Source organism: Pituophis catenifer, unplaced genomic scaffold (genome assembly GCF_029215685.1).
Source record: "Pituophis catenifer annectens isolate HBS135680 unplaced genomic scaffold, rPitCat1.0.hap2 SCAF_10, whole genome shotgun sequence".
Lineage (NCBI taxonomy): Eukaryota > Metazoa > Chordata > Lepidosauria > Squamata > Colubridae > Pituophis > Pituophis catenifer.
This window is the reverse complement of record NW_027256890.1, coordinates 20,623,411-20,651,394: the sequence shown is the minus strand read 5'-3', so window position 1 is coordinate 20,651,394 and position 27,984 is coordinate 20,623,411. Positions and strand designations below refer to the sequence as shown.

General features: G+C 45.6%; 1 protein-coding gene across 1 annotated transcript; it reads right to left on the bottom strand.

Annotated features, from left to right (window-relative positions):
- Positions 1-7: 7 nt before the first annotated feature.
- Positions 8-27,971, bottom strand: KLC2 (kinesin light chain 2). The gene is made up of 16 exons (XM_070951428.1): positions 27,909-27,971; positions 21,803-22,071; positions 19,823-20,053; positions 18,736-18,808; positions 18,047-18,269; positions 17,755-17,842; positions 16,030-16,131; positions 14,809-14,982; positions 11,227-11,326; positions 7,981-8,030; positions 7,774-7,844; positions 6,307-6,415; positions 4,674-4,823; positions 3,604-3,728; positions 3,029-3,089; positions 8-2,209 (listed from the first exon to the last, which is right to left on the bottom strand). The coding sequence occupies exons 2-16, from the start codon at positions 22,061-22,063 to the stop codon at positions 2,129-2,131; spliced, it is 1,899 nt and encodes a 632-aa protein (XP_070807529.1). The 5' UTR covers positions 22,064-22,071; positions 27,909-27,971; the 3' UTR covers positions 8-2,128.
- Between the last annotated feature and the right edge of the window lie 13 nt (positions 27,972-27,984).

Genomic DNA, 27,984 nt, shown 5'->3' with positions numbered 1-27,984 from the left:
AGCACAATTCTCTTCCTTTTGTTTCAACACCATTCTACTCCCGACGTAAGCGTTTAACCTCTTCTCCGCACACAGACACCCCCCCCCGTGTGCCCGCAAACACGCAAAAACACACACGCAAGATTTTAGGTGATATAAGTTACCAGGGCCCTGCCTGTTTTGAAATCCTGGGAAGTGGGGAAAAAAAAGTAAAAATAAACTGAAAAATGACTGGACTGTCCTCCCTATGGGCTTTGCAATTAAGAGCGAGGGGCTTAGGTTGGGTGGGCTTCCTTCCCGCTTTTTGCTTTTGCCAAATAGCATTTTTTGAGCCACAAAGCAAAAATTTGAAATGGGAGGCAGGCTCCCTCCGTTTCTCTCCCCTCCATCAGTCCTCCCCACCCACACCCCCAAGGACACATTAGGAACAGAGAAATGGCATTTTATTATAAATACGCCGTTTTGGAAGGTGTTCTCCGTCCGTAACAACCAGCAGAACGAAGAGAAAAAGCATTTGCAGTGAGAGGAGGCCAGAATACGGAGAGAAGAAATTGGATCGTTCTACTGCGTTCTACCCCTTTTTGGCTTAAATCCTTAGCTATTGATGATGATGATTTTTTTACTGAATGGACGTGCAAGCAACGCGGGTGGAGAGGGGAAAGTTGTCGTTTTATCTCGCTAAGAAGGGGGTGCAAAACATCGCGGCTGGGAAGACTGCCAAGAGAAACAGGCTGAGATTGGCGGGCATCGGAGGCGGTGGTCTTAGGGCAGTGATGGCGAACCCTTTTCGGCACGCGGAAACGTCGCGCGCCGCCCGCTCGTCGGGGCCGCGCTCTGGAAAAAGCCAAACTTCCGGCTTCTGGCACACATGCGCACCCAACAATCAGCTGGATGGCGCTGTGTGCAGACTGATTTTTGGCACTGCCGCTTGCGCGAAGGACAGCTGATAGTGGCGCGCCGGAAACCCGGAAGATGAACAGGCAAGGCCGCGCGTGATGGGCGACATGGCTTCGCGTGCCACTTTGGGCACGCGTGCCGTAAGGTTCGCCATCACGGTCTTAGGGTGAAGGGGTGGTATCCCTCTACGCATCGCTCCCGAGCAGGGAAGGAAAGTGGCGAGGGGCATCTACCGTCCCCCTTAAAATGAGAGCCAGTGGGAATTTGATTAATAAACGAGATGCTTCCTGCAGCCAAATCTGGAGGGGAGACAACAGAAAAAAACGAGATCGGAATGTTTTCACGGACACAGCAGGGTGTTATCCCGTCGGTAAGCGAGCCCCTGAATTAAAGAGGCCACCGGAGCGATATATATATCGTAATCCAGGCAAGTCCCAAAAAATAAAAATAAATAAATCCAGTGCAGATTGAGGAGAAGAGGGAAGGATTTTCGAGAGAGAAGAGGGTGGGCTGGATGGGATCTCTCTGTCCCTGAGGCCGGGCACAACAGATCCTGAACAGAAAGGATCCACTCAATCACTAAAACGGTGGGAAGCGAGCCGTTCGAGGGTCTCTAAGCGTATTTATTCTTTCTTTGCAGAAGAACCAATTCAGGTGGGTTCAAAAAACCCTGGCCTAGCTAGTCGAGATCGTTTTGCACCCCGTTCTTTGCAAGAAATGGGCGCAAAAAGACGTCCACTGGAACCCTGAGAAATTATATTATTATTTTTTTCCGCACTCGATCGCTCCTTTCCCACCACATTCCCGGGAAGAGGCCTTGACAAATCATGCAGCTTCGGGGGGTCCCTCGGTTCCCCCCCCCAACAAGATGCAGTTGACGGTGTGTTGTGCCAAAGTATCGAGGCATCCTGCCTTAATCTGGGATTTAGAGGCGGGTGGTCGAAAGGTGGCACTTGGTAGCCAGAGCCGAGGATGAGCGCTGCGATGGCAACATGCTGGGGGTGGGAGGGGGAAGAGGAAGACCTTGGATGTGGGGGGGCAATGGCGTGCTTGTGGGGGTGCCCGCGAAGGGAAAAGTGAGATACCGCTCTGCCTCGGAGCTGCAATGGCGGGAGCTCTATGCCAGCAGGATGGGGAATTCGCGGAGAGGATGAGGTTCCAGGCAGAAGCTCGAAGCAGCTCTGATGTGGTCCGGATTTCCGGGCCTCCCTCCACCCCGCCCCCCCCGACCCAGCCAGAGCCACAGGGGACATCATGCCATCAGGGACCTTCGTCGTGGCAGGTCGACGTTGCTGGCACTTAACCCTCGGCTGTCGCAGAGGTTGCCGGAGCCCTAAAGAGGGAAAAAAGCAAAAGTTATTTAAGGGGGCAGAAATGCCAGGTTTTCATCTCCCAATTTTAGGGGGGATTTTGTCCCTCCTTCCTTTTTCTTCTCTTTCTTCTTCCTTCCTTTTCTGTCTCTTTCTCTTCTCCTCCGACCTTTCCCCTTCCTTTCTTCCTCTCCCTTCCCTCCTTCCCTCTTCTCTCCCTTCCTTCTTTCCTTCCCCTCCCTCCCTCTGTCTTTTCCTTCCTTCCTTTCCTTCCTTCCTTTCCTTCCATCCTTTTCTGTCCCTTTCTCCTCCGCCCTTTCTCCTTCCTTTTCCCCCGTCTTTTTCCTTCCTTCCCTCCTGCCTCCTTTCCTGCCCCTCCCTCTTCCCTTCCTTTTCTTCACCTTCCTCCATCTTTTCCTTCCTTCCTTCCTTCCTTCCCCTCCCTCTTCTCCTTCCTCCCTTCCTTTCCTCCCTTCCCTCCCTCTTCCCCTTCCTCCATCTTTTTCCTTCCTTCCCTGCCCTCCCTCCCTCCCTCTTTTTCCTTCCTTCCTTCCTTTCCTCTCTCCCTCCCTTCCCCTTCCTCTTCTCCTTCTTTCCTCCCTTCCTTCCTTCCCCTCCCTCTTCTCCTCCCTCCCTCCCTCCTTTATGAAAACAATCCAATTACTTAACCAGATCATATTGTTATCAGAAGACACTTTTGTTAAGACGGACAGGCCACAGCCTGCCATTCAACATTGTTGGGAAACGAGTCTCGCAGCTTCCCACCCGCCGTGCCAGCTTCCCCCACAGGAGCCCAATCTCAAAAGAGAAGGTTGGGGCAGCTTCCCCACAAGGTGTGTTACCTGGCTGGGCTCTTCTTCTATGCTTTTGTTCAGGAAGTTGAGCGAACTGGCCCTTTTAATCCTGCAGCGAGAGAGAGAAAACCCAAAACGGTTGAGATTCCCCTCCGGAAAGAGATCGGTGATCAGCATTGGAAAACCGACTCTCTTTTTCAATTCGGATTCGATTGTTTTATTTCGGCCAGCAATATTTGCCCAATGTTTTACTAAACCACCTACACGAACCATTCCCTGAACCATGTACGTGCTCCACTTACGACCGTTCGTTTAGTGACTGAAGTTTTTCAGCACTGAAAAAAGCGACTTAAGTTTACGGCCAGACAGGTCGTAAACATGGGACCAAAACCGCCCTTTTACAGCCGTTTCCGCGTAGGCAAAAACGGGGCTCGATTTTGGTCGCTAAGCCGAGGACTCCCTGTTACACAAATGAAGACGATCGGGACGACCCCGCAGAATCCGAGAAACAAAAACCACCTCTCGTTCTAAAAAATATCAAAATAAAAAATGGAAGGAGATCCAGGCCGGATAAGGGGCTTCCCATTTCTCCGGATTCACCCCCCGAAAAATTTGAAACTTACCCGGGATTCCTCGGTTCTTGGGGGCTGCTCCCTTGAAGTTTCTTAACCAGCATCTCGCTGCTCCGTCGCAAAGCGTCACGCAGTTTTCCGAACGAGCCGCTGCGGCGCAGAGCTCCGGAGCCCACCTGGGAGAGCAAAAGACACACAGGTTGCCCCCATCTTTTAAGGAAGTTGTTAAGAGCCGGCCTGCGGGAAAATGGCAGCACCGTCCTTCGATCATGTCGAGATTACTGCTCCCATAATTCCCAGCCAGAGGGCACAGGGTTTGGGGAGTTGTAGTCCCTGGTTAAGAGGTTGAGGATACCTTCGTCTTACGGACGCCGAGGAGTTGGTATCATGGGGGCAAATGTTTTTCGTGTATCCTTCATGCTAAGCCTGTATTTCTCAACCTTCATTGCTTTAAGAGGGGTGGACTTCAACTCCCAGAATTCCCCAGCCAGCAAGCTTTGGAGATATGTGGATTTTAACTCTCAGAATTCCCCGGCGAACTTGCTTTTAAGATGGCTGGAATTCGTTACCTAGCATGCTTTAAAATACGTCCCGGAATTCCCAAGCCAGCAAACTCTCAGTTACGTGGATTTTAACTCGGAGAATTCTCCAGCGAACAAGCTTTAAGATGGGTGGAATTTAACTCCTGGAATTCCTTATCTAGCATGCTTTAAAATACATGGACTTCGAGTCCCAGAATTCCTTAGCCAACTTGCTTTAAAAGAGCTGTGGATTTCAACTCCCAGAATTCCCCAGCCAACATGGCTCTTAAAATGGCTGACGTTGAGAAACTTTTCTACTAAGCTATAATGCGATTTGAATCTTTTGGCGGTTTTAACCCAGTTTAGGGGGTTCTGGAACTCCAGGCCACGGTATTTTTAAGCAAACCTGGTTTTTTTCCGCAATGTGTGAATCCGGCAAACCCCCCACAAGACAAAATTCTGTGGATTCTACATTTGTTGAATTTTCTTCTGCTCTTTTCATTTTTAGAAGGAAATTCTGTAGGTTAGGAAGGGTCCAGTTTATTGCTCTGTCTCTTTCTTTCTCTCTCCTCTCTCTCTCTCTCTTTCTCTCTCTCTCACCCCAGACCATTCGGCTACTCCTTCTTCCGATTCGTTCTCGTTCTCGCACTTCTTGGTGCCGGGAGCCCCATCACGGTTCGGTCGCTGTTCGGCACGGTTCCCGTCCTTTAGAAGCTCCACGATTTTGCTCTGGTTGAAAGCATCCATGCCCTGGAAAATACAGAAAGAGGAGGGTAGAAATATTTAATCCGTGTCCCATGAATGCGGGGCCAATGTGTGCATTTACACGCGACTCTAAGGGAAATCTCCATCGCAAGTGACGATGGTCGCAAATCAAGGCACCCACGGACCTGTGCCCAATTTTGCAAACTTGTGTGTGTGTGTGTGTAAGTCGTTAAGCGGATTCTGTGCAGTTGTTGTTAAGCGAATCCATTGTTTATTACGGGGCAGGTTTTGCTGGCAAAACCCCCTTCCAGTAAAAAGGTCGTAAATCAGGTACCAAGCACTAAAAATGCGACATGGCTGAAGGATGCTGGAATTTCATATCTGGAACGTTAAGTTACTTTTCTGTGGTGTTCCATCGTCACTCTGGTCGTAAGTGGAGGACTATCTGCATGGGAAGTCCTCGATTTATGACCACCACTGAGCCCAAAATTTACCCTGCTCAGTGAGAAATTTGTTAAGTGAGTTTCGCCCCATTTTACGACTTTCCTTGCCACAGGCAATCACCGCAGTTGTGAAACCAGTAATGCCGTTGTTAAGTTAATCTGGTTTCTCTGTTAACTTGGCTTGTCAGAAGGTCGCGAAAAGGGAACCACGCGATCCCAGGAAGCTGCAATTGTCATAAATGTGAGTCAGTTGATAAGCATCTGAATATAAATCACGTGATCACAGGGATGCTATAAGGGTCTAAGATGGGAGGCAATTAAAGTGTTGAAGCGGGCAAGAGACGATGGATAGATGATTTCTCTCTTTTGTTGTTGTTCTGGTTTGCTTTTCCTTTTCTCTCTCTTTCTTTTCTTTTCTTTTTTTTTGTAGGTGACATGATTAGAAGTTAGGCCAGATAGAAAGAAAACGTCTTTTAATAAAGGGTGACATGATTTAAAAGTTAAAATAAGATATAGAAATAAGAGAAGGGGGAATATTAGTGTATTCGCTTTTATATAATAAAATAAAAGCAATAACAAGAGAAAAGCATGGAATAATTGAACAATGACGGATTGCAACTTAATATAAACGTGTACCATTATTAGAAACATAGAAGTGGATTGAATGTAATAAGTAGGATTAATTCTACTCGTTTTATTGGTATTAGAATGTAGGCGCCACGCTGTTCACGCATTGATGTGTTTGTTAAAAAATAATAAAAAACTTTTTTTTAAAAAAAGGGTCGTAAGTGTGAAGAACGGCCCTAAAAGTCCTTTTCAGTGCCATTGTTACTTCGAACTAAGCGGACCGTTGTAACTCGAGGACTACCACCAGTAGTGGGTTTCACTTACCTTCGCTACTGGTTCGGAATTGTGAGCGCGTGGGGCGCCTTCTGCGCATGTGCAGTGTCCGTGATGACGTCTGCGCGGGTGGGCGGAGTCTCCCGCTGCCGCGCTACTAGAAACCTACCACTGACTACCACTATTGGCGATCCAGCACAGCGTAACTCCGTTCTCAACCCATGGAAAGCACAAAAACGCTTTACCTGTTTCCGTGATTTCTGGGCGCATTCTTCCAGCGTCTCGGCCGCTTCCACTTTGCCCTGGCGACGATACAGAGACCCCAAACTTTTTAGGGTGGCGTTGACGGTCAGGCTGGGGGGAAGAGAAGCCATGCAGTGGTGGGTTCTAATCAGTTTTACCACCGGTCCGCATCGAGCACGCTAGAAGACCTCCGAGATCCCTCCTAACTCTGGTATTCTGTTATTCTAACTCCAGAAGGCAGGACAAGAGAGCAGTGGGTGGAAACTCATCGAGGAGAGAAGCAACTTAGGACTAAGGAGAAATTTCCTGACAATGAGAACAATTGATCAGTGGAACAACTTGCCACTAGAAGTTGCGGATGCGCCAACACTGGAAGGTTTTTAAGAACATGTTGGATAACCATTTGTCTGAAGTGGTGGAGGGTTTCCTGCCTAAGCAGGGGGTTGGACTAGAAGACCTCCAAGGTCCCTTCCAACTCGGTTATTCTATTCTAACATGTCCGAAAACACTCTTTGTCTATTCTTTTTCTTTTTATCTTTAATGTCGATCTATTCGTTTCTGCACAATCCAAGATTCTAACTGTCCAACCCAGTGGTGAAATCCAAATTTTTTTTAATTGCCGGTTCTGTGGGCGTGGCTTGGTGGGCGTGGTGTGGTGTGGCTTGTGGGTGTGGCGGGGAAGGATACTTGCAAAATCCCCATTCCCTCCTCACTCTGGATGGAAGGATATTGCAAAATCCCCATTCCCTCCCCACTCTGGATGGAAGGATAATGCAAAATCCCCATTCCCTCCCCACTCCTGGGGGAAGGATACTGCAAAATCCCTATTCCCACCCCACTCTGGATGGAAGGATAATGCAAAATCCCCATTCCCTCCCCACTCCTGGGGGAAGGATACTGCAAAATCCCCATTCCCTCCCCACTCCTGGGGGAAGGATACTGCAAAATCCCCATTCCCTCCCCACTCTGGATGGAAGGATAATGCAAAATCCCCATTCCCTCCCCACTCCTGGGGGAAGGATAATGCAAAATCCCCATTCCCTCCCCACTCTGGATGGAAGGATATTGCAAAATCCCCATTCCCTCCCCACTCCTGGGGGAAGGTTACTGCAAAATCCCCATTCCCTCCCCACTCCTGGGGGAAGGTTACTGCAAAATCCCCATTCCCTCCCCACTCCTGGGGGAAGGATACTGCAAAATCCCCATTCCCTCCCCACTCTGGATGGAAGGATAATTGAAAATCCCCATTCCCTCCCCACTCCTGGGGGAAGGATATTGCAAAATCCCCATTCCTACCCCACTCTGGGGCCAGTCAGAGGTGGGATTTGCCGGTTCTCCGAACTACTCAAAATTTCCGCTACCGGTTCTCCAGAACCTGTCAGAACCTGCTGGATTTCACCCCTGGTCCAACTTCTTCTTGAAAAGCCAATTCTCTTGATTAAACGATCTGTTTCCCCCATCACACTCACCTGTCTACCTTACAGGCTTTATACCAGCTGCCGTATTCTCTGTAAGGGGCACTGTTTTCTCGGTATTTATCCTGGAGGGGGGAAAACAAGATTTAAAAAAAAAAAAAAAGACTAAAGGGAAGGAATCATGATCATTTGGATACCGTCCCCAAATCCCGGGTAAAACAAGATGCCCTTTGAACTCTCGTACCAAACCCCCCCAAATACCTTACATTCTTCTCGCTCCTCGGCGTGCATCCATATGGGCTTATTGTCACCTGCGGAGAAGCGGAGAAATGGCTTAGAAAATTTGAGGCACCGGCATCGCGAGAGGTGCAACCGTCATAAATACAGGCCGGCGGCCCAAGTGTTTTTGAATTTTAATAATGTGAGTGGGGAATGTTACGACGGTCGTAAGAGCGAGGACCGGTCGTAAGTCACCTTTTTCAGTGCCATTCTAACTTGAACGAGGGTTACTATGAAGAATGTTTGAACAATATGGCGATTGGCATAAAAATAACATACTGAAATACTGAATGATTTAAATAATGGAAGATTATAATTTAGCATAAACATGTGTGTTACTAACGTGTTTCCCCGAAAATAAGACCCTGTCTTATATTTTTTTGAACCCTGAAATAAACGCTTGGCCTTATTGCCATGCGCTCAAAAGCCCGATTGGGCTTATTATCAGGGAGTATCTTATTTTGGGGGAAACAGGGTATCTATCATCTATCTATCTATCTATCATCTATCTATCTATCTATCTATCTATCTATCTATCTCTATCTATCTATCTATCTATCTATCTATCTATCTATCATCTATCTATCTATCTATCTATCTATCTATCTATCTATCTATCTATCATCTATCTATCTATCTATCTATCTCTATCATCTATCTATCTATCTATCTATCTATCTATCTATCTATCTATCATCTATCTATCTATCTATCTATCTATCTATCTATCTATCTCTATCATCTATCTATCTATCTATCTATCTATCTATCTATCTATCATCTATCTATCTATCTATCTATCTATCTATCTATCTATCTCTATCATCTATCTATCTATCTATCTATCTATCTATCTATCTATCTATCTATCATCTATCTATCATCTATCTATCTATCTATCTATCTATCTATCTATCTATCATCTATCTATCTATCTATCTATCTATCTCTATCATCTATCTATCTATCTATCTATCTATCTATCTATCTATCTATCTATCTATCATCTATCTATCTATCTATCTAGAACCATATTAGTCTGTTAAATGTAACAAATACGATTATTAATATTTTTTTTGTAGTAAAAGGAATGACACTCAGAATATGGTGATTGACACAAAAACAACATATTTGAAATATTGAATAACTACATAACGAAAGATTATAATTTAATAAAAAAAAATGTGTACTATTACCAGAATTGTATAAGCTTGTCAACTGTAGTAAATATCCTGAATATTGTTTTATTTGTATTAAAATGTAAGACGCTCAGGTGCCACGCTGTTTTACAAACATTGATATGTTTGTTATAAAAAAAAAAAAAAAAACACAACTTGAGGAGAAAAAAAATAACTTTGGTCACTAAACGAATGGTTGTAAGCTGAGGCCTATCTATAACACTAAACCAGAGGTCTTCAAACTTGGCAGCTTTAAGACTTGTGGACTTCAACTCCCAGAATTCTCCAGCCAGCTATGCTTAGCTGGCTGGAGAATTCTGGGAGTTGAAGTCCACAAGTCTTAAAGCTGCCAAGTTTGAAGACCTCTGCGCTAAACCATAATTCCTGGTTTTACGGCTCCCACCGGCCAGCTTCGCACGCGACGCCGAGCCAAAATGACTGTAACTTGGTCTGTTTGTGTGAACCTGAATGAGGCCGTGAACCCACAATTTGGCTGAAATTCGGGTTGTGCAACATTCCCTTTGAGCTGAGCTCATCGAAGGATCCGGATTGGCTCACCAGGGATAAGCACACTTAAGACAGGAAAATGACGAAGCGAAAGAGAGCATGTAGGACACGGTTTAGGTGAGTCATCCTAGCCGGAAAGGAGGAATATTCGGCCCAGCCCAGGAGATGTCAGAGTTCACGCATCAGATGTTCCCAACCCAGGTCTGCCCAATTCCGAGTTGGAGAGACGCACAATTATGTTGCTTTGGAAAGCAAGTTCCCCTTGTAGGAGGGGGTGGAGAGAAGTCGGAGAGAGAGAGAGAATGAGAGAGAGAGAGAAAGAGAAAAAGAAAGAGGAGAGAGAGAAATAGAGAGAAAAACTGAGAAAGGGAGAAATAGAGAGAGAAATAGAGAAAAAGAAAGAAAGAGAGAGAGAGAAATAGAAAGAAAGAAAGAAAGAAAGAAAGAAAGAGAAATAGAAAAAGAAAGAAAGAAGAGAGAAAGAGTAAGAGAGAAAGGGAGAAAGAGAAAGAGAAAAAGAGGAGAGAAATAGAGAAAAACTGAAAGAGCGAGAGCGAGAGAGAGAAACTGAGAAAGGGAGAAATAGAGAGAGAAATAGAGAAAAAGAAAGAAAGAGAGAGAGAGAAATAGAAAGAAAGAAATAGAAAAGAAATAGAGAAAGAAGAGAGAAAGAGTAAGAGAGAAAGGGAGAAAGAGAAAGAGAGAAAGAGAGAGAAAAAGAGGAGAGAAATAGAGAAAAACTGAAAGGGAGAAATAGAGAAAAAGAAAGAGAGAGAGAGAAATAGAAAGAAATAAAAAGAGAAAAATAAAGAGAACACATCTACTATTACTTCCACCTCCTATTTTCCTTGGAACAACAACCCTGTGATGTGTGTAGGGCTGAGAAGATGGTCCAAAATCACCCAGCTGGCTTTCATGTCTAAGATGGAACTAGAATTCACCATCTCCTGGTGTTTAGCCCAAAACCACCCAGCTGGCTTTTGTGTCTAAGGTGGAGCTAGAATTCACCGTCTCCTGGTGATTGGCTCAAAGTCACCCAGCCAGCTTTCATGTCTAAGATGGAACTAGAATTCACCATCTCCTGGTGTTTAGCCCAAAACCACCCAGCTGGCTTTCGTGTCTAAGGTGGAACTAGAATTCACCACCTCCTGGTGATTGGCTCAAAGTCACCCAGCCAGCTTTCATGTCTAAGGTGGAACTAGAATTCACCGCCTCCTGGTGCTTGGCCCAAAGTCACCCACCCGGCTTTCATGTCTAAGGTGGAACTAGAATTCACCGCCTCCTGGTGATTGGCCCAAAATCACCCCGCTAGCTTTCATATCTCAGGGCAGGACTAGAACTCACCATCACCTAGTTTCTAGGATGGCGCCTTAACCACTAGACCAAACTGTCTCCCCAGAGTTAGCCACGGAACGAGCCTCTTCGCCCTCTTCGCATCACCTTAGCCGTTTTCCCAGTCTTCTACGCAGAAGTCCTCAGCTGAAGGCTCTGCCATCTGTGCCAAAGTTTGCCGCCCTCCCAACCGATGAAAATACTTGCTCACCGTTGACCGATCCGAATTCCCTCTCGTGCGCCTGGGTCAGGATCTCCTTGTAGAGCGTCTCAGCTTCCTTGTATTTACCTTGCTTGATGTAAGAAGAGGCCTGCGAGGAGGAGGATAAAAATCCAGAGGTCGTTAATATTAATAAAGAAAATGGTTATGTTGGGATTAAGAGTTAAAATAAAGGTGATTATGTTGAGATAAGCAGTAAATTGCAGATGATAAATACTAACAGTTAAATTGCTGTGTAAATACTTATAGTAATCGATGATTTATACTTTTCAGATGTATTCATCCAAACTAAACGGAAGTGAAACCGAAATAATATTGTGTTAAAGATGTTAAAATTTAGGTAACGGGTTTTATGGTATTTTTTTTTTTTATTGAAAAAGTTTTACAGTTACATTTTCTCCCCAGTTTCCCCCCTCAACCCTCCCTAACCCCCCCTAACCCTCCCTACTCCCCCCAACTCTCCCCCCCCGGACTTCCACAAAATTTAATCCAAATCAAAATCACATTTTATAAAACTTGAACCCCTCCATCCCCATGTATATTTTTCACATCTTCACAAAATTCTATTATTCTATCCCTATATAATACTTTCAGTTAAAAGCTATCTGATATTTCCTAGTTTGATATTTATTCTGCACATAATCTATCGGTTTTATGGTATTTTTAAATAGATAGAATTTATGACAATAACGCTATAGAATATGAAGTTGTGTTATTTGAAAATTAAGATTTGAGGTAAAATGATAGAAAAGGTAATGAACTGGTGTAAATTAACGTAAGTTAGGCATGTTTTTTTTTCCTTTTTTTCTTTTCTTTCTATAAGGTGGAAATTTGTGGGATTTGGAAGAAGCTTTTGTCAAAAAGGAGTTAAGTCATTGTACCTACTTATGAGCGGATCAATGGCTCGTTCTAAAAAGATGCATTGTATGTTTGTGTTCTAAAAAAAATAAAAAAATTGTTTAAAAAAAAAAATCAAATCAAATCCAGAGGTTAAGAGGAACAGGCCAAGTTTCTTGCTTTCAACCAACTTGGGTTTGTCTAGGGGGGGTTTTTTTGGGTGGGACGGGACGGGACTGCCTCTCCCCCGAACTAACTTTTGTCAATTTGCGTATCGACTTTTTTTTACAGGTCACGTCACAAGAGGAGAGTGCGATGCGGAAGGAGGGAGGGAGGAAGGAAGGAAGGACGAAGGAAGGACGAAGGAAGGAAGGAAGGAAGGAAGGAAGGAAGGAAGGAAGGAAGGAAGGACGAAGGAAGGAAGGAAGGAAGGAAGGAAGGAAGGAAGGAAGGAAGGAAGGAGGAAGGAAGGAAGGAGGAAGGAAGGAAGGAAGGAAGGAAGGAAGGAAGGAAGGAAGGAAGGAAGGAAGGAAGGAAGGAAGGAAGGAAGGAAGGATAACAGAATAAAAGCATTAAAAGGACCTTGGAGGTCTTCTGGTCCAAGAAGGAAGGAAGGAAGGAAGGAAGGAAGGAAGGAAAAAAACGTATATTGGTTCACTCCGTCGCAGCTCTCTTTTGTCAAATTGTTCTCCACCGAAAGCTTCAATGCCTTCACTGGAGGCTTTGCACCACAGCTGCTCAAGGGTGAAGCTATATTTTTAAGGGACGGTGTGGGTTCTTCTTGGTGCTCTCTGAGCCTGCTTGTTTTTTTTGCAGGCGTTTCATGACCCAGTTAAGTAACATCATCAGTGCTAGAAGGGAGTGGGGTTTGGGTAGAGGAAGAGGAAGAGGAGGACTGGGGGGTCCTTGGTGCTCTCCGAGCTTGCTGGTTTTCTTGTAGACGTTTCATGACCCAATTAGGTAACATCATCAATGCTAGGAGGGAGTGGATTTGCAGGGAGGAGGAGGAGGAGGAGAAGGAGGAGGAGAAGGAGAAGGAGGATGGAGGAGGAGGAGGAGGAGAAGGACGGAGAAGGAGGAGGAGGAGGAGGAGGAGGAGAAGGACGGAGAAGGAGGAGGAGGAGAAGGACGGAGAAGGAGGAGGAGGAGAAGGAGGAGGAGGAGAAGGAGAAGGAGGATGGAGGAGGAGGAGGAGGAGAACTGTGGGGTCCTTGGTGCTCTCTGAGCTTGCTGGTTTCTTGCAGGCGTTTCATGAACCAACTAGGTAACACAGAGCCTTGGTGGCGCAGTGGACTAAGTGCTGTTAAAGTAGCACTTAGCTGCCAGCTGCCTGCAATTACTGCGAGTTCAAATCTCACCAGGCTCAAGGTTGACTCAACCTTCCATCCTTCCGAGGTAGATAAAATGAGGACCCGGATTGTGGGGGCAATAAGCTGACTTTGTATATATATAAAAAAAGAACACCGCTTGGGGGTGGGCCAAAAGCCCTACTAAGCAGGTATATACAAAAGGTATGAAGGCTATTGCTTAACGCATTGTAAGCCGCCCTGAGTCTCCGGAGAAAGGGCGGCATATAAATCAAACTAATAAACAAACAAACAAACAAACTTCATCAGTGTTAGTCTGGCTAGCAATGATGATGTAACCTAATTAGGGTCACGAAACGCCTGCAAGAAAACTAGCAAGCTCAGAGAGCACCATTTTTTTTAAATTTTTTTTATTTTATTTCAAATTTATATACCACACCTTCTCCCGAGGGACTCAGGGCGGTGTACAGCCAGATAAAAACATACAATACAAACATTAAGAATAATTAAAAAAGAATATATATTAATTTGGCCCCAGTTTAAAATGACAAACCAATTAAAAATTTAAAATTTAAAAATATGTTAAGCCAGCCCGGCTTGATGAAAAAAGAAGGTTTTAAGGGCACGGCAGAAGGCACCGAGGTCTTGGATTCTCCTTATCTCTGGGGGCAGTTGGTTCCAGAGGGTAGGTGCCCCCACAGAGAAGGCCCTCCCCCTGGGGGTCACCAGCCTGCACTGTTTGGCTGATGGCACCCCGAGGAGGCCTTCTCTGTGGGAGCGCACGGGTCGATGGGAGGCCGTCGGTGGCAGCAGGCGGTCTCGAAGATAACTAGGCCCGATGCCATGGAGCGCTTTAAAGGTGGTAACCAACACCTTGAAGCGCACCCGGAAGACCACCGGGAGCCAGTGCAGCTCACGCAGGAGCGGTGTTATGTGGGAGCGCCATGCAGCTCCCGTAATTACCCGCGCAGCCGCATTCTGGACCAGTTGGAGCCTCCGGGTGCTCTTCAAGGGGAGCCCCATGTAGAGAGCGTTGCAGTAGTCCAGGCGAGAGGTGACGAGGTGACAAATGACCTCTCATTTCCATCCTGAGCTACAAATATTCTCCTTTAAAGGAACGGGGTGGGTTCGCTCGTTTGCTTACCCAACTGGGTAACATCAACAGTGTCAGGGAGTGTGGGTTTTGCTGCCAGTCGATACGCAACAGTTTGCCCCGTCAAATGTTGGCGGGGTGTAATTTTTCTCCCGGCCAGTTCAAGTGATTCAAGTGATTGCTTTTCGCTTGACTGTTTGTCTGGGGTTCATCCCTGCTTATCTGGCTGCGGGTCGCTGGAGAAGATGCGCTCCTGTTCTTAATTGTTTCCTTCTTAAACTCTTCTTCCCCTTTCTTGGGCTGCTCGGAGTCTCTCTCAAAGAAGCCCCAACTCACCAGGTTGTTCTTCGTCTTGGCTACGTTTGGATTGTCGGGGCCCAGGCGCGATTCGTAGATCTCCAGGGCCCGCTGGTAATAGTACTGGACTTCCTCGTACTTTCCCTGGTTTTGGCAAAGGAGCGCCAGATTGTTCAGCTGCTTGGCTACGTCGGGGTGGTACTTTCCGAGCACCTGGAAGGAGAGAAAGAGAGTTTCATATTTTTTTAAAAAAATATAATTTTATTTATAATTTTTTTAACATCCAAAAGTGCTTGGTGAACAGTGTATTGTCTGGGTCAATATCCTATCCTATTCTAAGTGTTGTATCTTTTTATTCTCAATGAATGTATTTTATTCTCCTTATGTACACTGAGAGCATATGCACCAAAGACAAATTCCTTGTGTGTCCAATCACACATGGCCAATAAAGAATTGTATTGTATTGTATTGTATTGTATTGTATTGTATTGTATTGTATTGTATTGTATTGTATTGTATTGTACTGTACTGTACTGTACTGTACTGTACTGTACTGTACTGTACTGTACTCTATTCTATTCTATTCTATTCTATTCTATTCTATTCTATTCTATTCTATTCTAAAATTCTATTCATTCTATTCTATTCCATTCCATTCTATTCCAAAATTCTATTCCAAAATTCTATTCCAAAATTCTATTCCAAAATTCTATTCTATTCTATTCTATTCTATTCTATTCTATTCTATTTTATTCTATTCTAAAATTCTATTCTATTCCATTCCATTCCATTTTATTCCAAAATTCAATTCTATTCTATTCTATTCTATTCTATTCTATTCTATTCTATTCTATTCTATTCTATTCTATTCTATTCTATTCTATCCTTTTTCTATTCTATTCTATTCTATTCTATTCTATTCTATTCTATTCTATTCTATTCTATTCTAAAATTCTATTCTATTCCATTCCATTCCATTCTATTCCAAAATTCTATTATTCTATTCTATTCTATTCTATTCTATTCTATTCTATTCTATTCTATTCTATTCTATTCTATTCTATTCTATTCTAAAATTCTATTTTATTCCATTCCATTCCATTCTATTCCAAAATTCTATTCTATTCTATTCTTTGGTATCTTGTAAGGCACTCAGACATTTTACAGACCCCCTAAGCCTGTCCCTTCGACCCAGTCACCCAGAGTGGCTTTGACAGTAAAACGGGAGGCGTGCATATTTAAGAAATATTTAACAAATACCTTTTCGCGAATTTCCAGGGCCCTCTTGCACAAAGGTTCAGCTTCTTTATATTTTCCTCGTTTCCCGTACAACACGGCCAGGTTGTTAAGTGTGGCAGCCACCTGATTGTGAAAAAGAAAAAGGGGGAAAATAATAATAATAATAATAATTACAACAGGGGAAAATAATAATAACAACAACAACCATCCTGAAGGAATATGGGTTATCTTCCATGCTTCTAAAAGAAAAGAGACGTGGGAAATTGAGCGGATCGGAATGCTAAACCCAACTTTAGCTGAAGCTTCCAAATCAGGAAACAAGGAGGCTTGGTTCTTCAAACACGTCTAGGATTTTAAAATATTTTAAAATTCCAGACATGGGAATTGTGCCCTGTCCGAAATGCGGAAGTTATACTTTGACGTGTAACTTATGCTCGATCGGGCGCCTTATTCATGGCCGCCATCTTCCCTCGGTCTGTTGATTGGGTTTGTTCCCTCTTCTATAAAATCCAAGACAGACTTACTTGGTTGGGCTAGAAAAAGGGTACTTTCAAAGTTTTTAACGGCACGTCAGGATATACTTGTCTGTGTGGTAGCCGTTCGGTTATCTCAGATTTGTCAGCTAGCCACGCTGTTTATTGCTTAAATTGGGTGGGTGGGTGGATGGAAGGAAGGAAGGCAGGCAGGCAGGAGAATGAAGGGGAGAGAAATGGAGGAAAGGAAGAAGGGAGGGAGGGAAGGGGGAGGGAGGGAGGGAAGGGGGAGGGAGGGAGGGAGGAAGGAAGGAAGGGAGAGGATAACGAAGGGGAGAGAAATGGAAGGAAGGAAGGAAGAAGGAAGGAAGGAAGGGAAGGGAAGGAAGGAAGGGGATAATGAAGGGGAGAGAAAAGGGAAGGAGGGAGGGAGGAAAAGGATAATGAAGGGGAGAGAAACGGAAGGAAGGAAAGAAGGAAGGAAGGAGGGAAGAGGATAACGAAGGGGAGGGAAAAGGAAGGAAGGAAGGAAGGAAGGAAGGAGGGAGGGAGGGAAGAGGATAACGAAGGGGAGAGAAACGGAAGGAAGGAAAGAAGGAAGGGAGAGGATAATGAAGGGGAGAGAAAAGGAAAGAAAGAAGGAAGAAAGGAAGGAGAGGATAATGAAGGGGAGAGAAAAGGCAGGGAGGCAGGCAAGCAGGAGAATGAAGTGGGAGAAATGGAAGAAAAGAAATAAGGGAGGTTGTGGGGAGGAAGGAAGGAAGGGAGAGGATAACAAAGGGGAGAGAAATGGAAGGAAGGGAGGGAGGGAGGGAAAGGATAACAAAGGGAGAGGGAGGGAGGGAAGGAAGGAAGGAAGGAAAGAAGGAAGGAAGGAAGGAAGGAAGGAAGGAAGGAGAGGATAATGAAGGGGAGAGAAAAGGCAGGCAAGCAGGCAGGAGAATGAAGGGGAGAGAAATGGAAGAAAAGAAAGAAGGGAGGGAGGGGGGAGGAAGGAAGGAAGGGAGAGGATAATGAAGGGGAGAGAAATGGAAGGAAGGAAGGAAAGAAAGAAAGAGAAAGATAGAAAAAGAAAGGAAGGAAGGAAGGAAGGAAGGAAGGAAGGAAGGAAGGAAGGAAGGAAGGAAGGAAGGAAGGAAGATGGCAAAAAGAAGAGAAGGGGAAGGGAAAGGAAAGGAATGGAATTGAATTTATAAGATAAATAACTGGAAGATCATACGGTCTTTAAATCCTCCAATCAGAGCTGAGAGGGGGGGCCCCATCCTGCACTTACAGCCGGATGGTCCTTTCCCAGGGTCTTTTCCCGGATAGCCAAAGCATCGTTGAGAAGGTGGGCGGCTTCCTTGTATTTATTTTGGTCTCTGGTGGGAGGGAAGGAAAACACAAGATTAATTTCTCAGATTCACGTCACTGTAGAAGGGAAGCACGGGCTGGCTGGGGGATTCCGGGGGGAAGCTAAAGCCCACAAATGTTAAAAGTTGCCGTGTTTGGAGACCCCTGGGTTAAAAGGGGGCCCTTTTGTGTGTCACACCCACACCCTGCAACACCCCCGTGGAATTCCACACCTGTACACCAGGGCGAGAATATTCAGCATTGTCGCCACATCGGGGTGATCGTGGCCCGAGGTTTTCTCCAGATCCTCCAGAGCCTGCTTGCAGAGCGGGACGGCCACTTCGTAGCGCCCCTGGGAAGCGTACTGGATCACCAGATTGTGCAAGGTCCGTAGACGGGCCGGGATCTCGTAGCCGCCTTGCTGGGCTGCCGACTCTCCGCTGTGGTGAGTTGGTCCTGCGGAGACAGAGCCCATCAATCAGCTGGAAAAGAGCCCATAAGCGTAGAATATAGAACATCGGAGTCGGAAGGGACCTTGGAGGTCTTCTAGTCCAACCCCCTGCTTGGGCAGGAAACCCTACACCACTTCAGACAAATGGTTATCCAACATCTTCTTAAAAACTTCCAGTGTTGGAGCATTCGCAACTTCTGGTGGCAAGTAGTTCCACTGGTTAATTGTTCTCACTGACAGGAAATTTCTCCTTAGTTCTAAATTGCTTCTCTCCTTGATGAGTTTCCACCCGTTGCTTCTTCTCCTGCCTTCAGGGGCTTTGGAGAATAGCTTGACTCCCTCTTCTTTGTGGAAGCCCCTGAGATATCGGAAGACTGCTATCGTGTCTCCCCTAGTCCTCCTTTTCATTAAACTAGACATAATTCAGAATAACTTCAAGAATAATTCTAGTAGAATAATTCTGGAGCTTACCTTGGCCCTGGTCATCATCGTTAGGAAATAGATCGTCCAAGGTGTCTTTGGCCGCCTCGCCGTTTTTCTCATCCTGGGCAAAAAAAAAAAAAAAAAGGAAGTTTTAAAAAATGGCATTCCTTTTCACAGGAGCAGGAAAAAGACGTATCTCTTTATTCCCATCTCAGAATAACAGCGTTGGAAGGGACCTTGGAGGTCTTCTAGTCCAACCCCCTTCTTCAGGCAGGAGACCCTACACCATTTCAGACAAATGCTTGTCCAGTCTCTTCTTAGAAACCTCCAGTGTTGGAGCAGCCACAACTTCTGGTGGCAAGTCGTTCCGCTGATTAATTGTTCTAACTTTCAATAAATTCCTCCTTAGTTCTAAGTTGCTTCTCTCCTTGATGAGTTTCCACCCGTTGCTTCTTCTCCTGCCTTCGGGTGCTTTGGAGAATAAGTTGACCCCTTTTTCTTTGGGGCAGCCCCTCAAATATTCGAACACTGCTATCCTGTCACCCCTGGTCCTTCTTCTCATTAGCAGGAATAGGGGTAATATGGTAGCATCCAGGGGTGAAAATCCAGCAGGTTCTGACAGGTTCTGGCGAACCGGTAGAGGAAATTTCGAGCAGTTCGGAGAACCGGCAAATGCCACCTCTGGCTGACCCCCGAGTGGGGAGGGAATGGAGTTTTTGCAGTATCCTTCCCCCAGGAGTGGGGAGGGAATGGGGATTTTGCAGTATCCTTCCCCCAGGAGTGGGGTGGGAATGGAGTTTTTGCAGTATCCTTCCCCCAGGAGTGGGGAGGGAATGGAGATTTTGCAATATCCCTCCCCAGGAGTGGGGAGGGAATGGGGATTTTGCAGTATCCTTCCCCCAGGAGTGGGGAAGGAATGGGGATTTTGCAGTATCCTTCCCCTGTCACGCCCACCAAGCCACACCACGCCCACCAAGCCACACCCACAGCACCGGTAGTAAAAAAAAAATAATGGATTTCACCACCGGTAGCATCTCAACCCAAAGGTTTTGCCTCCGGATCTGGGTTCGAGGCTCACCTGACAGAGCCGGAGGAGCCAACCTGCTCTAAGCAGGTAGGGAGAGAAACCACCTACCGAAGGGGAGACGTCCTCGTCGAATTTCTTAATCTGGTTCATGAATTCCAGGTGCTTCTTCTCCTCCTCCAGCTGCGCCACCGACTGCTCGCTCCGCTGCAGCTTGTGCTGGGTGGCGGCCAGCTCGTCCCGGAGCCACTGATTTTCCTGCACTAAGCGCCGTACCTGAGCCCGGAGTTTCTGTTTCTCCGATTCCACGGCGCTCAGGTGGCTGGAGAGGGCGATGATCACCTGGTCGCCAGGAAGAAAACAAAGAAACAAAAGAAATCAGGTTCATCCATCTGGTTCAAGGAGACTCGTTGCCAGGGATTCTGCTGGCAAAGTTTATTTATATGTTTGTCGTGCTTGTGGAGGGTAGAGTGGGAGGCGGCGACCCTGTGAGAGCTGTTAGGCAACGGAATTTTCATTTGAATCTATGCCGGCTAGGGTACATTTAAAGTGACCAGAAAGTTACTCTAAGTCTAAGTCTGTAGATTCAGAAGGAAGGAAGGAAGGAAGGAAGGAAGGAAGGAAGGAAGGAAGGTAGGTAGATAGATAGATAGACAGATAGATATAGACAGACACAGACTATTTCTATCTATCTATCTATCTATCTATCTATCTATCTATCTATTTCTCTATAATAGAGATAACTAGATAGATAGTTGATAGAGTAGATAGAGATAGATAGATAGATAGATAGAAGATAGAGAGAGAGAGAGAAATAAATAGATTAGATAGATGGATGGATGGATGGACAGACAGACAGAAAGACAGACAGACAGAGATAGAGAAATAGAGATAGACTAGAGAAAGACAGACAGACAGAAGGATAGATAGATGATTGATAGATAGATAGATAGATAGATAGATAGATAGATAGATAGATAGATAGATAGAAGAGATAGATAGAAGATAGATAGAGAAATAGAGACATAGACTAGATAGATGATGGATAGGCAGATAGGATAAGATAGAAGATAGATAGAGGGATAGATAGAAGAAAGATGATAGATACATAGATCGATAGAAGCTAGATAGATAGATGGATGATAGATCGACAGACAGATAGAAGAGATAGATAGAAGATAGAGAAATAGAGACATAGACTAGATAGATGGATGGATAAATAGATAGATAGATAAGATAGATGATAGGATAGTAGATAGATAGGTGGATAGATAGATAGATAGATAGATAGATAGATAGATAGATAGATAGATAGATAGATAGATGATAGATAGATAGATAGATATAGATATAGATATAGATATAGATAGATGGATAGAGGGATAGATGGATAGAGGAATAGATGGATGATAGATAGATATAGAGCAGAAAAGAAGGGATAAAATCGATAAACAGATGGATAGTTTATGTAGTGTATGGAGACCCTTTGAGAGCTATTATACAACAAAATTTCATTTTTATGTACGCCGGTTAGGGTACATTTAAAATGACCATAAAGTCATTCTAAGTCTTGGTGACATAAACGCCGGGCTCCCTTGTGGTCATAAGCCGAGGGCTGCCGTGTCCCAGGGTCACGTGATCGAGCCAAGCAAGTCGACGGGAAAGCCAGATTCGCTGAACAACAAAACCTTGCTCGCTGAACAACGGCGGAGTGTCGCTTAACCCCGGCGGGCAAGAAAGATGGTAAAAGGGGGACACCCCCCCAAAAAAACCCCACTCCCTTAACAACCGTCTCGCTTAACGACAGAAATTTCGGGGCTCCCCCGCGGCCGTTTAAATCGAGGACTACCGCCGTAACCGTGAGCTCAGACATTGGCGGAGTCTCCGCAAAGTTTCCCCGCGAAGGTAGGAAGGGGGGCACGGGGACGTTATGCCGAGATGCCGTTGTTTCCCCGCGTTGTGTTAAGAAGACACGACAAAGACCCACAACACCAAACGAGGTGAGAGGTCAGCAGGTGAGACACTCGAGTGGGGGGTTGGGGGGGGTGTCTCAATTTCGCCCCCGTCCCCGTCTCCAGCGGGGGGGGGTACCTGGGCTTCTCCGAGGCCCAGCTCGATGGCCTCCAGGGACTTCCTCAGGAGCAGGGCCTTCTCCTGGGCGGCGCTGTTTTCAAGCTGCTGTTGCGGTTGCTGCTCCAGGCGGCTGACGGTGTCCAGCAAAGCGGCCAGGAGGGAGTGGTGCTCGCTGCGCAGGGTCTCTAACCCTTGCACCACGGCCTTGGTGCCCAGCACAATCTCGTCCTGGCTCATCTTCTCCAGCTTCTCCTCCCGGGGGTACAGCATGGTGGCCATCGCCCAACCTGCAAGGGGGGGGGGGAGAGATTAAACAGAGTTGGGAGGGACCTTGCAAGGTCATCTAGTCCAACCCCCCTCCCTTCCCGCCCAAAGCTGGAGACCCTATACATCTGTGGTACTCTACCTAGGATCGAACTCACCACCTCCCGATTGTGAGGCGAGAGCTCCACCTCTAGGCCACAGCGGCTGGGGAAGGAGAGGAAGGGGCAAAGGGGCAGTTGGAAAGCGCCAGTCTGGGCAAAGGGTTGATGGGTTAGGTGTTAAGAGGGAGAAAAAGCGTGAGAGTGAGAGGGGTGGTCTTTCCTCCTTCCCTCCCTTTTTTCTTCCCTCCCTTTCTCCCTTCCTTCCCTTCCCTTCCTCTATTCCTTCCTTCCTTTCTCCCTCCCTCCTCTATTCCTTCCTTCCTTCCTTAGTTCCTTCTTTCTCCCTTTCCTTTCTCCCTCCCTCTTTCTCCCTTCCTTCCCTCTCTATGCCTTCCTTCATTAATTAGTTCCTTCTTTCTCCTTTTCTTCCTTTCTCCTTTCCTTCCCTCTATTCCTCCCTCCCTCCTTCTCCCTCCCTTCCCTCTTTATTCCTTCCTTCCTCCCTTCTCTATTCCTTCCTTTCCTTTCCCTTCCCTTTCTTCCAACTCTCTCCCTTCTTCTCCCGTTCTTCCTTCTCTATGCCTTTCTTCCTTAATTAGTTCCTTCTTTCTCCTTTTCCTTTCTCCCTCCCTCTTTCTCCTTCCCTTCCCTCTATTCCTTCCTTCCTTCCCTCTTTTTCCCTTCGTTCCCTCTCTATTCCTTCCTTCGTTTCTCCTTCCCTCCCTCTTTCTCCCTTCATTCTCTATTCCATCCTTTCCCTTCCCTTTCTCTCTCCTCCCTCCCTCCTTCCCCTCCCCTAGCAAACAATGGGTTCACTTAATGACAACTTCATTTGCTTTACGACCAACACGTTCGCTTAACCGCCATGCAGAAGCTTGAAAAGCTGGGTACGGTCGCATGGTGACTCTATTTACGACCGTCCTGATAAAAAAAATATTGTGGGTTCAACTACAGTGCTAAATTGAGGATCACCTGCACCCAATCCTTCCTCTCTACATGAATCCGAGAAAGCTTGAGGACTAGCCTCTTTCATTGGCTTGAGTAGAGAGAAAGGGGAGGGGGGTAGCCAAAACGACGGGCCCAGAAGCCCCAAATTCAACCCCCACCCCTTTTCCCAAATAATCACCTGATTATATTCATCCTGATCTGAATTAGAAAACTTTAGAATTTTTTTTTTTAAAAAAAATTCCAAAATCTACCCGCCACGATCGTTGTCAAAACTCGAGTCTCTAAAAATCAAAGCTCAAAACTACAGAAATGTCCCTCCCATTGATTGTATAATAGGGCAGAGGGAAGGGGATCAGCCTGTCCCTCTCCGGGAGGTCTCCCTTTGCAAAGTCAGGGGTCCGACTGGATGACCTCTCAGGTCCCAACTCCGTAAACTCAATCACCCTACGCCCGCTCCTTTTAAATCCTTGAAACCCCCCCTCCCTGCCAAGGCTCTGTTTCATCTGACACCCCACCCCCCAGTTTTGGATCCCCGACACGCTTATTTTAAAAAAACAGCAATAATTTCAATTTCTCGTCTTCTCCTGCCAATCTAACGGCCCTTTCGGATAAAAAATTACCCAAACACGCTTTGCCAACAAACCAAACTTCTCTCCTTCCCAATTCCCACAACCGAAGCGAGAACCCGGGTCAGTCTCTTCATTCCCAAGCCCAGAGCCCGGATCGATATAGTCTAACCTACTTTTTTAAATCACGGTCTAAATTGATAAGATAGATAGGAAAGGGATCATTTCCTCCATCCGGAGCCCCTTCCAAGCTTCGCGGCAATCTTGGATTTTACGGAGCTAGGATTGGCTGGGAATTATTTGCTTTTCAAATCCCTCTCCCCCCCCCCAAAAAAACAATTTCTCTCTCCTGTCCAGCTTTTTTAATGCAATTCTTGAGTCTCCCCAGGAGGGGGCTAACGTCCCGGTCATTACCGACGCAATGCGGCGCTGAGCGAGTCCTTCGCTTGGACGATTCAACCGAAGTTGCATCTCCATCTCTTCCTCCTCCTCCTTCTTTCTCCAATTCTTTCCCACCCATCCCCCTCCTCAAATATCTGCATTTCACTTCTCTTTCTGCCATTCCCCAAAATTCTCATTTACCCCTTCCCACCGAGCCGCTTCCCCCCAAAAATCGGGATGCTGAGTTTGCGACAAACTGAACCAAACTGCATCCCAAGAAGTGGTCCTTAAACATCTTTTAAGATGCAAAAAAATAAAAATAAAAATGCAAGACATTTTTTGTTTGCTTGTCTTGCAAACTCTAAAAAAATTCAATAACTGGAAAAAGGGAGACCCTCCCTTTTTTCCCCCCCCCAACTTTCAAGTTGTTAAAAATATAATCCTCCTCCTCCTCATCATCCTTCACCGATTTTTGTCTTTTCACCTGCGGTCCTTGGAATCTCCTTGGTTAAATGGGAACTTTTGCGTGGATTTGTTTTGGCCGGGAGTTTTGGGGGTGTTTTTTTTTTTTCCCCACCGAAGAGATTTCGCTCAACCTTCCGGATAACCGCCAGTGTCATCCTCATCAGGAAAATCAAGTTTTGGTGTGTGTGTGTTTTTTTTTCTGACAAAGCGTGCAAAAAAGGAGGAAGAAGGAGCGGATGAGTGTCCCAAAGACAACCAAGCCGAATTTCCAAAAATAGGCCATGCCATCATGCCACTCGGGTGAATGTTAATTCAGGTGTGGTTCCCTTGGGTTCAATAAAACCCGTCCTTAATCCAACCGGTTTAGAGGCGATGAACAAATGAACCCCAGATATACCTTATTTAAATGAGGCCTTTTCCCAGGGGGTGGCAGAAGGATGGAGAAAATAAAAATCTTAAAATCGAAGAGGCAAGGGAGAGATTTAATCATCCCAGAACCTCTAGGGAAAATAAAAATCAGCTCGATTGGGGAATTCAGCTTGGCCTCGCTTAGAATTTGTAAGATTTTCCAAGGGGGAGGAAATTTATTTTATTTATTTCCCCAATTTATTTTATTTATTAAAATAAATATTAAACTTTAATGAATCGATTAAAATTTATTTTATTTATTTATTTATAGTTATTTTATTTGTTTTATCTTATTTATTTATTTCCCCCTCCTTTCCTGATTTTCTTTTAAATAAGCGGCTGACTTCTTCTCTCTGCCTCCGGCAAAAGTTAAATAAAGCAAAGGACTCTCTTGGTTAGTGGGTTGGTGTCGGGGATCCCAGTTCCCATCAGGCTTTGCCGCAGGGCCAGGGGCTGGGGACGATGGGCCCACGGAGGGCCTGAAGTTCCTAATTTTTAATTTGGTCTGGATTCTTAATGGACTTTTATTATCCCTTTCCATAATTTATCAGATCTGGGAGGAGAAAATAGAGGCAGTGTTGTCCAGGGCCTCTATTTTATTCGTGGGGGTGGGGGGGTGGGGATAGAGGAAATATTTCCCTTCTGCCCCCCCCTTTGCTTTTTCTCACGCTCCTTCCATCAATTCACTCCCCTCCGTCCAAAACAGGCCCACATGTGGTGCAAATGCAGCTCAGATAGAAATGAGTTTGTGGAGCAAACCCCAGCTTCTTAGTTGCAGGCAAAGGAATTTTTTTTGATGGGGGGGGGGGTGTTTTCGGACCCCAGGAAAAGAGCAAACAATAAAGTCCTCCAATTATAATATATAGATATAGATAGATAGATAGATAGATAGATAGATAGATAGATAGATAGATAGATAGATATAGGCCTTGCTTGACCCTCAAAGCATTGCTACAATTGAAAAAGAACAGAAAAAGAGAGAGGAGATAGATAGATAGATAGATAGATAGATAGATAGATAGATAGATAGATGAGAGAGAGACAGAGAGAGAGAGAGAGAGAGAGAGAAATAGATATGACAGAGAAGAGAGATAGATAGATGATAGATATGACAGAGAAGATAGAGATGATAGAGAAATAGATATGACAGAGTAGAGAGAGAGAGAAGATAGATAGATAGAGATGATAGAGAAATAGATATGAGAAGAGAGATAGAGAGATGATAGATATGACAGAGAAGATAGAGAAAGAGAGAGAGAGAGAGAGATTTATTATTTATTAATCAAATTTCTATACCGCCCTACTCCCGAAGGACTCAGGGCGGTGAACAGCCAAGATAAAATACAGATAATACAAATATTTAAAAAATCCCTTAAAATTATTAAATATTTCGGCCGAAACACAGATTAAAACACCCAATTTATAAAATCACAAATTAAAAAATTTAAAAAATTTAAAAGATGGGAGTTATGAGAGATGATAGAGAAATAGATATGACAGAGTAAAGAGAGAGAAGATAGAGATGATAGAGAAATAGATATGACAGAGAAGAGAGATAGAGAGATGATAAATAGATGACAGAGAAGATAGATAGAGAGAGAGAGATGATAGAGAAATAGATATGACAAAGAGAGAGAGAGACCGATAAATAGATAGATAAGAAAGAGAGAGAGAGAGAGAGAGAGAGAGAGAGAGAGAGAGAGAGAGAGAGATGATAGAGAAATAGATATGACAGAGAAGAGAGATAGAGAGAGATGATAAATAGATATGAGAAGATAGAGAGATAGAGAGAAGATAGAGAGGGGGGATAGAGATGATAGAAATAGATAGGTAGATATGACAGAGAAGATAGACAGACAGACAGACAGACGAGATAGATGATAGATAGAAGTATAGATAGCGAGATGATACAGGTATAGATAGAGATAGATAGATGGTATACAGTAGATATATAGAAAGAAGGAAGGAAAGAAGAAAAAATGAATGAATAGATAGATATAGACAGACATAGAGAAATAGAGATAACTAGATAGACAGTTGATAGAGTAGAGATAGATAGATAGATAGATAGATTTTTTTCAGTTTTAGCAATACTTTAAGAGTCAAGCAAGGCCCTTTACATTTGGGGGGGGCTCCTTCTCCTTTTTTTGGGGTGGGGGCATCCCTCCTGAAGGCCAGGACTACTGGCGGGGGGGGGGGGGGGTGCCTCCTTTTCCGATTCACACCACCCATGCCCTACAAAAGAGGGCATTTGGCCTGAAGGGGGAAACGGGGTGACCTCCAAACTCACAAACCCACCCACCCCCCTCCATTCCTTTCTGGGAAGACCCCCAACCCCCCCTCCCAAGCTTAATTGGCATTGGGGTGGGGGTGAGTCTTTTGGTCATTCTTCTCCTCTTATAAGAGGGTCTCTCCCACTCATTTCGCCCACCCCCCTTGGGGCTAACTGAATCCTTCTGGGCTTTTTTTGGGGGGGGTCTCCCTCCCTCTCCCCCTTTTTCTTGTGCTTCCTCCCCCAGTTGAATGAAGGGGCTGGGTGACCATGGAAGGCAGAGACCCCCCCTCCCCATCTTCTCCCCCCCCCACACACAGGAGAGGGGCTAAGAAGGAGGGGGGTCTAGTAAAAGCTGCCCACCCCCCTTATTTAAGCTTCCCTGAAGGGGAGGGGGGAAAATTCCCTTTCCAAGCCCCCCCCCCAATTCTGCAGCCCCATTTGGGGAAGGGGCTGCCTCTCCCCTTCATGAACCCCACTTTCTTTGGGGAAGGGGGGAATGAGGAGTGGTCCTTGCCCCCCCCACTTTGGGGACCCTCACCCACCCCTCCTCCTTTGCACCCCAAAAGGAAGACCCCCCCACTTCTTTTAAAGGGTATTGGGGGGGTCTTCAGCCTGATGGAGGGCCCTTCACGTTATGGGGAGGGGGGAAGAGATAAAGAAAGGGGGGGCAGAGGGAGAAAGAAGGGACCCCCCCACCGCCTCGCCCTCCTTCCTACCTGCGCGCGCAGCCCTGGCTCGACCGGTGCGGCTTCCAGCCCGGCGGACTCACATCCTTCCCGGCAGGCTTTGCGG

What these genes read in the sequence shown, in the direction of transcription:
- KLC2 (XM_070951428.1), bottom strand. Translation starts at nt 22,063, where the DNA reads ATGGCCACCATGCTGTACCCCCGGGAGGAGAAGCTGGAGAAGATGAGC. An exon ending in CCCAGAAATCACGGAAACAG is followed by an intron (nt 4,824 to 6,306) that starts GTAAAGCGTTTT and finishes TGTATTTTCCAG; the next exon opens with GGCATGGATGCTTTCAACCA. An exon ending in GAGTAGCCGAATGGTCTGGG is followed by an intron (nt 3,729 to 4,673) that starts GTGAGAGAGAGA and finishes TTGCTCTCCCAG; the next exon opens with GTGGGCTCCGGAGCTCTGCG.